Source organism: Coffea arabica, chromosome 7e, assembly GCF_036785885.1.
Source record: "Coffea arabica cultivar ET-39 chromosome 7e, Coffea Arabica ET-39 HiFi, whole genome shotgun sequence".
In the NCBI taxonomy this organism is placed as follows: Eukaryota; Viridiplantae; Streptophyta; class Magnoliopsida; order Gentianales; family Rubiaceae; genus Coffea; species Coffea arabica.
In genome coordinates this window covers 7,930,692-7,940,942 of record NC_092323.1, presented here as the reverse complement: position 1 = coordinate 7,940,942, position 10,251 = coordinate 7,930,692, and the positions used below count along the sequence as shown (strand labels likewise).

General features: G+C 35.8%; 1 protein-coding gene across 1 annotated transcript; it reads left to right on the top strand.

Moving 5' to 3' along the window:
* The first annotated feature begins 5,974 nt into the window (after positions 1-5,974).
* Positions 5,975-9,508, top strand: LOC113701591 (cytokinin hydroxylase). The gene is made up of 5 exons (XM_027222322.2): positions 5,975-6,474; positions 6,572-6,798; positions 6,992-7,233; positions 7,661-8,039; positions 8,811-9,508. Exons 1-5 carry the CDS (start codon positions 6,192-6,194, stop codon positions 9,231-9,233), a joined length of 1,554 nt encoding a protein of 517 aa, XP_027078123.1. The 5' UTR covers positions 5,975-6,191; the 3' UTR covers positions 9,234-9,508.
* The last annotated feature ends 743 nt before the right edge of the window (positions 9,509-10,251 follow it).

Here is a 10,251-nt window from a genome sequence, read left to right as displayed (position 1 = left end):
TCAATTGTCATGAAGGTTGGCTTGCTGTTGCATCATGATGCACATTGTCGACAAAGGTCAAAAAATGGTCAAGACCTATAGGGATAGTAGTACCAATCTCGCTCCATGTATTTAGGTTAATTAGAGATTTCTAGAACATAAGTATTTATATTTGTTGGGGCCTCTTTAGGACTTAGCAGCATGTTTCCTGCGTAGGTTAGTTCCCACATCGAGGTTTGGCGGGGATTTGGTGTAGTTTATAAGTCTCCTCAGGAACCTCAATAGTTGCCGATTTTTGTGGTTTCCTGTGGATCAAGGGTTGTAAATTATCAAAAGTCTTAACTAGGCTTTGACAAAAAAAAAGTATATATATATATATATTTTTTTTTTTTTTTTTCTGCATCGCAACATTATTGAATTTCAGGGTCCAACTGTGCAGGGCATGGCTGGCGGGCTAATTTCTTCGTTTTGCCCATAGCCATCAGAATTTCTTTTCTTTCACTAGGCAGCAGCAGGGAATGGTCTGTTTACATATTCTTGATTCCAGCAGACTAGACTTTTGCCTTGAGCACCAAAGTTTTGGGTACGTTGTTGTGTTGGAGATGAAAGAAATTTATCTAGTAGCAGTTTTCTCCTTTATTCGGCAGCATTTCCTTTCCCTGCATTCTTTTTGAGAGAAAAGTTTTATGATGGTGAAAGAGTATCAATTAAGCTCGAGTGTAATATTGGATGCATTAATGCGTTATTAAATAATAAAGATAATTACAAAGGTAATTACCACCGCCAACGAAAAGAAAAAACAAGAAAAAAGACACAATATAATATCCCATGTAGATAAGAATCCTAAATTTCTTTTTAAAAAAAAAAAAAATACTGCATCGTTTTTGTAGGTAGACGAAACGAATAATACAGCGAGTTGGCTGGCAATTGATCTCAACTACACATGCAATTTAAGACGAAGCTTCATATTCTAAGTAACAACAAGAAAATGTTTTCAGTATCCATCGTGGACGAAAAAGTTTCAGCATTTCTGTCATCCATTTCATTCTTGTTTTTTATTTTTTTTAAGGTAAACTACTTAGGAGGTCACCAAAAAGTGCATTGGCAACTCAACTACCAAATGTTTCAAATCAATCACTCGACTTCTAAATCTATAAAGTTTTGCTTCTTCTTTTTTTTTTTTTTTTAAAAAAAAAAACGCTTCGTCCAGTCTAGGAAGATGACTAACAACAATGAGTAGAGATAGATAAAAGTATGAAAATCAGAAAGAAAAAAAAAAAAAAAAAAGAAAGCACGACAAAGTTGCTTTATGCTTGTTTGTTTTCATTTTCTTCTTTTGGTAAAATATTAGGTATGGAGACAACTCTCTCAAACTTAATGAAATGAAAGTAACTTAATAGCCAATATTAATGGAATGACCATTAATTTACATAATTACAAGTTTCATGAGACATTTGAAACTTCAAATAGTTAAATGATAAAGAATTTATAATAAGTAGTTCAAATCCTATCTCCTCCCCACTTCTTAAATCTTATATATATGATGAGCATAAATTAGTGCCCTCCTAAATTTATTTATTCTTATGGTTTTATACGTTTCACACAAGAAGAAGAATATGGGGGCTCAATGTCACATCGAAGTCAAAACGACATCACTTTGCGCCTAAAGTTGGCGATTGCTAGGGTGTTACTGTTATCATCCGGGGAAATTTTTTTTTTTTGGGTCAAAAAACACATGGGAATAAAAGATTAAAGATGCCCTGGCTCTAAAACTCAAAAGGGCCACATGCAAATTGCCTAAATCTGATCAATTCTACTCGGGGCAATCCGTGCAGGCTTGTTTGTGGGGAACTGGCTATTTCAATTTTCACTGGTTCCCTTTGCCGAAAATATGTAAGCAAACAGCAATTCCCAATATTTCCTACATCTCGAATATTATGACCTGAAAAGGGAAAAAAAAAAAAAACAGAGAGAGAGAGAGAGAGAGAGAGAGAGAGAAGGAAGGATTCCCTTGAAGAATATATCCTGATTAGTAAACACTTCCAACAGTTCAACTGCTTCTTCCTCGTGGAATCATAGGCAACGCTTTGCATTTTAGGTAGGAGGCCTGCAGGATTCTTTTTTAATTCTAGGCTAAACCGCACAGAGTTGCTGTTTAGTAGGTTCTGTCTATGTTCTTACCTTAATTTATACTTGTTGTTCTAGATTTGAGGTGATGATCAAAAGAAAATTATTCCAGACAGCTTTATGATACTTCAACTTTGAACAGACAAAAAGGTTTGGTGAAACAGCTTCCTTGCCCTCCTTGCCTTCCAATCCACCCCCTGAATGGGGTTCAAGATTCATTAAGAATATGTTGTTCTAGTAGAGGTTTAAAGTTAAACGACAAGCCAATCGACATATTGGGATTAATAATATTATATCTTTTGAAACTCTACAATCTGGAAGCTTGGTGTCTCTTTCGAGATAGACGAATTTTGTAGCATATTTTTAGAATTTTATCTTGAAATATATTCGAAGCATATGGAAGTGTGTTTAGTTATTTTAGCGTTGTTTTATTGGTTCAAAAGAAAAAAAAGAAAGAGACGAAAAATTTTATGTTCTAAATGAGACCAAAGAAAAACCATAATTTCCACCATTAGATGTCTGCCTACGGAAACAGGCTTAAAGAAAGTAACGTTTACATGTAATGATCAGTCGCTCGCCTGTGGATCCTAAAGAAACATTAAATCAAAACCTATGTTAAAACATTCAGCCAATCAAAGAATTTCCAAATACATACTACATTCACGAAAAGTTTAATTTATTGTATGCCACAATTTTTAGGTTAGTGATGGCACTATCAAGCATCCTCGGTTTGTTCGAAAAAAAAAAGAGGAAAGGCTCCAAAATTGTGTGGTTTTAATTGCCTCTACAGATAGAGAAATTAGAAGATAAAACAAAAGCAGCAGAAGCAGCAGGTTGGGTTGGCCACTGGCAAATGGCGATGGTTGGGGGGAAACAGGGGGTGGCATTCACCCCCACCACCTCACCTCAACATTTCTTTTGCCAAATGAAAGTGGATGTTTGGTAGTATCTTTTATATGATTGATGATTCTCTGACCAAAAACAAAAATCACAGACCAAATTTATGGAACCTTCTACCAATATTAACTTTACAGGAAGAGGAAGAGGATTACATGGCACCGTGAACAATTCGTTCCAACCAAGAGAAATACGAAGGCAGAAAATAAAAAAGTCCATATATACATTAAGAAAAGAGTTTTTTTTTTTTTGACAAATAAAATAATAAATTGTCATTAGCTAAGCTGTCTTTTCTGAGGATAAACATTGCATGAGGATAAACTTGCCCGTTTTCCTTTTAAGATAAGTTGAGGTACTCCTAGCATTACAATCTGATGTTATGGATAAACCATTTTTTCTATAATATATATTTTTTATCAATTTATCTGGTCCTTGAATTTTTGTATTTTTTTGGTACTAAGTGGTATGGTGAGGTATACTATTGGTAGATGTGGTAATATGAATAAATGGTTGATAATTGGTTTTGACTTAATGGATGGTAGATGAAATTTATCCAATCCATTTAGATCCATTTAATAAATGGATCTAAATGGATTAAATAAAAACCAATTATTCATTTATAATCCATTTAAATATTTTGGTAATTTTTTTTTTTGTCAGATCCCTCGGTATGCAGTAACCACTTTGGGCCCTGACTAATCCGGAGTTGAGCCAAGTTGCACCCCATAAGAGGCGCAAGCTCTTCCAGCACCTATCTCTCCATTCACAAGATTTGAATCCGAAACCTTGCTTAATGGGAGCCAAGCGCCTTGCCAGTCATACCAGATACAGCACGTGGCCTAACAGCAATGGTGGTCCCTCTCATTTCTCAACATCAGATGAAACTTTCATCATGAAAGCATTTCCTTAAATGCATACCGCAATAGCACAAGACAGAAACATGGTTTTTAAGTAAATGGATATATATGGTTTTTGTGGATAATCCATATAAATCCATTTAATTTAATGATTTTACTTTGATCAACCATTTAAAACCAATACTATAAATGAATAATCCAAATCCATTTAATTATGGATTATATGGATGGATAAATGAATCTCAATCCAAATTGCCACCTTTAACTATTGCCCCTAGCCTCGTACCAAAAGCCACACCATAGTTAGAAAAGGCACACCATGTTCTTTGGAACCGCTAAATTTGTCCCATGAAATTAATTTGTTTCAAGCATGTTAAAAATTTCATTTTGTGAGTATTTTTTTGCTCCGTGCGGATAGATCTCGTTTCAGTAAAGTTACCTTTTCTAAGTGGAACATATTTTATGGTCCCTTAGAAGCATATGGAACTTTTTATATTTTACTAAAATATTCAAAAATGTTATTGGTCTTCTTTTTTTTTTTTGTGGAGTCAGAATGATATTGTTGTAATTTTTGATTAACCTTTTTTGGCCACAGAACTACAATTGTATCTTTACTGTAATGTTTGGACTGATATGTTGATTACATATCTACAACATAAATGGAAACTTATTAATTACTACTTGTCTTCTTCTGGAGTTAAAAGATAATGGGAATTTATTACTTGCCTTCTTTTTTTAGCTAAAAGATAGAATTGTATGACATTGGCATATGTTTGATTCGTTTGGATATTTTGTGTGTGCGTTTTAGAAATAATTTCTTCAAAACTTCATTCGTACATCATACATCTTAAAATAGAAATTTAGATATTTTTTTTAATCTTTTCAAGACCTGCATCAGTTAAAGGCAATCTAAACGAATGAAAGTAACTTAGGAAGCTATTTGGTGGCACTTATATTTCTCACATTTTCATTTTCGTTACGTAAAATTTTTCAAATAGGGCTATTTGGAGCAGCCAACATCCCCCTTAATTTCCTGAGCAGCTTCATCTCTGAAGTCCCCCATTCCCTGCTCCCCGCTTATAGAATTTCCTTTCCTAGGTTGGGCTTGCCCATTTCCCTCAACTAATATTGCAGTAACTACGAAAAACTTGGAGTTAATTCTTTGTGATTCGGTTAAGGTATCAATTTAAGAATTATTTACTGCAAGTTTACCTCAAAGGTGGGTCAAATTTCTGTAAACTTTTACTGTGTAAAGTTTGATGATTCTTCTGGTCTCTTGTTAACGAGATCATTGTGGGCAAACCGTAAGGGATGAGAGACACAACCCCCAAGCAGAACCCAGTGGATTGGACTGAATTCCCGTTTCTCCTCATCAATAAAAAGACAAATAATTTTTTTTTTAAAAAAAAGTAGGCTGAAGGAATCAATTTGGGATGATAACAGCCTTTTTTTTTTCATGCTTTTATTGCTACACTATAACTAATTTGTGACCATTTTATATCTAATTTGTTACGGTGACCGTCGTTTTTTTTTTTCCAAATAAACGTCAACATTTTATAACTATTAACACTTGATAATACAAGAGTTAATTACAAAAAGGGTAACTACCCCCGTACGGTGACTGTCGTTTGAAATCATAGCAAATCTCAACTCATATAGGAAAAGGTACCTGCTCTATTGCTAAGAAAGAAGTACAAGAAAAAAGAACTGATCAAAGGAACAGCTCCATAAGTTCGTAGATAGAATATTGAAACAAAAAAACATAACATTCTATTTTATTAAATTAAACGCGTTTATTCAATTTGGTTGTCAAATATTGGTTGAAACAATACATATTTATGTTCTGTTTTTGGCAAAAAAATAGGTCAAGCATTCTGTTTTGTTTATCCTCGAAAACAAAAACTAAGAATTATAAATGTTATCAGACGGCCTCTTACTCTGTCATGGTAAGTGAAATTCATGTACCTTCCCTCAAAAAAAAAATTTGTAATGTACATACATAAAGAAGAAAGAAGAAAGAAGAAAAAAGGAAAAAAAAAAAAAAAAAGAAGATAAGAGTAAACAAAGAGCTTTAAACACTATAAATTGGAGTGCCAGTGAGGCCAGGAATCACCAAAGCCAAAGCCAACACATTTGAGTCTCTCCACTCTCTCCTCTCTTTCTTTGAGAATAGTGTCCTGACTTCCCGACTCCTGACTCCCAACTTCCGACTCCCCGTGTTTGTTGTAGGCTGAAGCATCTGAGGTTGACAGTTCTTCCCTTTAATTTTTTACCAGATCGGAGTTCCTAGTTGCTGGAATTAATAGTAGCTAGCCAGCCACGCCAAAAAGCATGGCCCTTCAGCTGGTGCTGGCGGCTATCTTAGTCGCATGCGTGACCATGTTGATCAAAGTCGCATACGAAACCATATCATGCTACTGGCTGACCCCCAGACGCATCAAGAAAATCATGGTCAAGCAAGGGGTGCGTGGCCCCAAACCTCGGTTTCTAGTTGGCAACATCATGGACATGGCCTCCTTCGTTTCCAAATCTACCTCTCAAGACATGGACTCCATCAACCATGATATCGTTGGTCGCCTTTTGCCTCATTATGTTGCATGGTCCAAAATCTATGGTAAGCTCGATAATCTGCATCCATCACAGAACACCATGAATTGGTTTTTTGAATTGAACCTCAATCTCATTAATTCATGAACCTCTTGAATTTACAGGGAAAAGATTCATATACTGGAATGGGACAGAACCAAGAATGTGCCTAAGCGAAACAGATTTGATAAAAGAGCTTTTTTTCAAACACAGCACAAGTTCAGGCAAATCATGGCTACAACAACAGGGATCAAAGCATTTTATTGGTCGAGGTCTACTTATGGCGAACGGTGACGATTGGTACCACCAGCGACACATTGTTGCCCCGGCCTTCATGGGAGATAAAATCAAGGTAAAGACAAAAATATTAATTAAAGCACGCTCGTAGAAGAATTCATAGCACTAAAATTTTCTCTCATCTCGATGTTTATCAATGTGTCATATCTGCTAACTTTTTGATAGTTGGCTAGCCAAGTTTCTTGAATTGAACTGGTTTTTACCTGTCATTTCATCACTCAATTTTTTCTGTTTGGATTGATCAATAGAGCTACGCGGGGTATATGGTGGAATGCACTAAGGAGATGCTCCAGTCGCTGGAAAATGCAATTGACTTGGGACAAACTGAAGTAGAGATTGGTGAATACATGGCTCGCCTCACTGCTGATATCATATCAAGAACTGAATTCGATAGCAACTACGAGAAAGGCAAGCAAATATTCCGTTTACTACAGCTTCTTCAGCATCATTGCTCCCAAGCCAGCCGGCACTTATGCTTTCCTGGTAGCCGGTGAGTTCTTCAGATAATTTATGGGATTTTTTCTTTTTAAGGATAATCTAATAGCAAAAGTAGTCATCGGTTTCTCTTTATCTGTCTTACGTGGGTGAGTTTTCTTGCGTTTTCGGTTCTCTTTTTAACAGATTCCGTCGTGTTCTTGATGCTTTACTGCAGTTGAATTATCTTTTCCTCCGTGATATCCGTCGGTTACTAATAGAATAATATTTCCAAATTGTGACATAATTCAACCAAAAAAAAAGACAAAAGAAAATATGAACTTACAAATTGTTGCGGTACAAGATTTTTGGTATTCGGGAATTGACTCACTGGCTAGCTGACTCTATTTCCAAGTATAATTTTTACTTCCCAAGTTATTACTAGTAAATTAAGTAATCCTGCGCTAACTGAGTAGTTTTGCAACACATTATATAATTTGCAGGTTTTTCCCAAGTAAATATAATAGGGACATAAAGTCTCTGAAGATGGAAGTGGAGAGATTATTAATGGAGATAATACAAAGCCGAAAAGACTGTGTTGAGATTGGGAGAAGCAATTCCTATGGAAATGATTTGCTGGGATTATTGCTGAACGAGATGCAGACAAAGAAAGGCAGCGGATTCAGCCTGAATTTACAGCTGATCATGGATGAATGCAAAACATTCTTTTTCGCTGGACATGACACCACTGCCCTCTTGCTCACCTGGACCGTCATGCTACTAGCAAGTAACCCTTCTTGGCAAGATAAAGTTCGTGCCCAAGTCAATGAAGTCTGCAATGGTAGTCCACCCACAGTCGATCAGCTATCAAAACTCACCACGGTTAGTACTATAACAAATTTCATATCTCAAAAAAAAAAAAAAGTTACCGAAGATTTGATTCGAGAATTGTCAGTAGGTCTAGTGACACACAACTCTAAGTACATGCACGCATGGGGAAATGGCACCTGGAGGGTTCGATTTTCCAGGAACTACATGATAAAAATTTGTCCCTCTTTTTGTCATCTAGCCAAATAGGAGGGGAAAAACGAGAAGAATGCATGTGTCTCACGCTCTCAGCTTTCTAGAACCATATTTTTTGCGTCCGAGAAAGCTTTTCCAGTTTCTTCTTTCAGGGTTGGCTTTTGGTGGTGGCTGTACGGGATTCATGAATTGAATATACTAATAGCTGAGGGGGTTCATCATCGATCGTGTTAGGAGAGGAGATGGTGGCGGTGCCAGTTTGGGAGGGTGGGGATATTAAATCAATTAATTCACTGAAATTCAAGAGAGACTTAAATATGTCCGGTTCGGTTTCCACATGCTTTGTTGGCTGGATACCAATTCTAAACCCTGAGACCAGGCAGACCTATTTCAGTTACGACTTCTAATGTTAGAAAATCTTAGCTCCGAAGATGAAAACTAAGTAAGTTGGCAGCTAAAGAAAGTGATATTCAGGACCCGATCGACAAAGTTGACTAGCACTACCTAAGCAATCAAATTGAGAGTATTAAAAAGACAAAACTGTTCGGAATAGTTAGTAAAGTAGTTGTACGAAACATGAAAATTGATAATGTAATCAATTAATATTGTTTACTATTAAATTTTTTGCAGTTGAACATGGTGATCAACGAGTCTCTCAGACTGTATCCGCCGGCTTCAGTTCTTCCTCGTATGGCCTTTGAAGACATCAAGCTAGGAGACCTCCATATTCCAAAGGGTTTGTCAATGTGGATTCCGGTGCTTGCCATTCATCACAGTGAAGAATTATGGGGTGAGGATGCAAATGAGTTCAAACCTGACCGTTTTGCATCTAAATCATATGCCCCTGGCCGTCATTTCCTCCCTTTTGCGGCTGGTCCAAGAAACTGTGTGGGTCAATCTTTTGCTGTCATGGAAGCCAAGATCATATTGGCGATGTTGGTATCAAAATTCAGCTTCACCATTTCAGAAAATTATAGGCATGCCCCGGTTATTGTCCTGACAATAAAACCTAAATATGGTGTCCAAATCCGATTAAAGCCCTTGAAACCATGAATAAATTGATTTGGTTATGGACGAATTTTGCTCTGTTGTAATTTTGGGTTTTCGGCATAGCAGTATAGAAATATTTAGATATTTCCCCCTCCTATTTATTTGTTGGATCAGGAATTCAGGAGAATTTATTTTTTTTTTTTTTCTGTTTTTGGTTTCAGCGACTGTAGTGAAGGTTGGAGATAGTCATAGGATGGCATACGTATTAGGCCTAGAAAGGAAATAGAATGATCGATTAAAGTAAAAATCAATAAAAGGTTGAAGCAATATTCATGTCATTCATTTTTTCGACTTTCTTTAAACTCTCTCTTTTGGTCTAATAATCGAAAACTCTCTCTTTTGGTGGATGTGTTTCTATATGTTTACATGTAAAGCAGAAATAATGATTTTGCTTTATGGGCTATGATTGATGGACTACAAAGCTGCTAAAGGAACTAGAATAAGAATTTTAAACAGAGCGGAAAGATTAATTAAGCAGTTTAGGACTTTTTGGATAAGCCCGAAATGCCCGCAGAAAACACTAAACAAATGACAAGACAAAGTAATGGGTAAAAAGGTTTTCTTCTTTGGTTTGATTCTCCACAACACTTGTGTTATGCACGATGGTTCGATACTACTTTATAAAAATATGCATAACTCTTCAATTCATGATTTAACTAAGTGCTCATCTTTTCATTCAAAAAAAAAAAAAAAAAAAAAAAAGAGAAAAGACTAAGTGCTTATCTTTCACTTTGAAAAATAGCAACTTGTTATCTTCTCTTTTTAAAGCTTAAACATGATGGATGCGTTCTTAGCCCACCCCAGCATCGGCTAACACCAGTCTCAAGCTTCTGAATTTTAGGTCTTGTTTGGATTACTGTATTTTTATTTTTTATTTTTTAGCATTTCTTTGGTACATTTATTAATCACCTCTTCATCATATTATAAAACAAAATATTACAATAATTTTTCTCTAAAAATTTTCAAAGAATGCAGCCCAAATGCCCTCTTAATTTGTTGTATAGGTCCATCAACTATTCCC

Bases quoted from the DNA above. Each gene is read 5' to 3' on its own strand.
- LOC113701591 (XM_027222322.2), top strand. From the start codon at position 6,192: ATGGCCCTTCAGCTGGTGCTGGCGGCTATCTTAGTCGCATGCGTGACC. The intron at 6,475-6,571 runs GTAAGCTCGATA...TTGAATTTACAG, and splicing joins TGCATGGTCCAAAATCTATG to GGAAAAGATTCATATACTGG. The intron at 7,234-7,660 runs GTGAGTTCTTCA...TATAATTTGCAG, and splicing joins TTATGCTTTCCTGGTAGCCG to GTTTTTCCCAAGTAAATATA.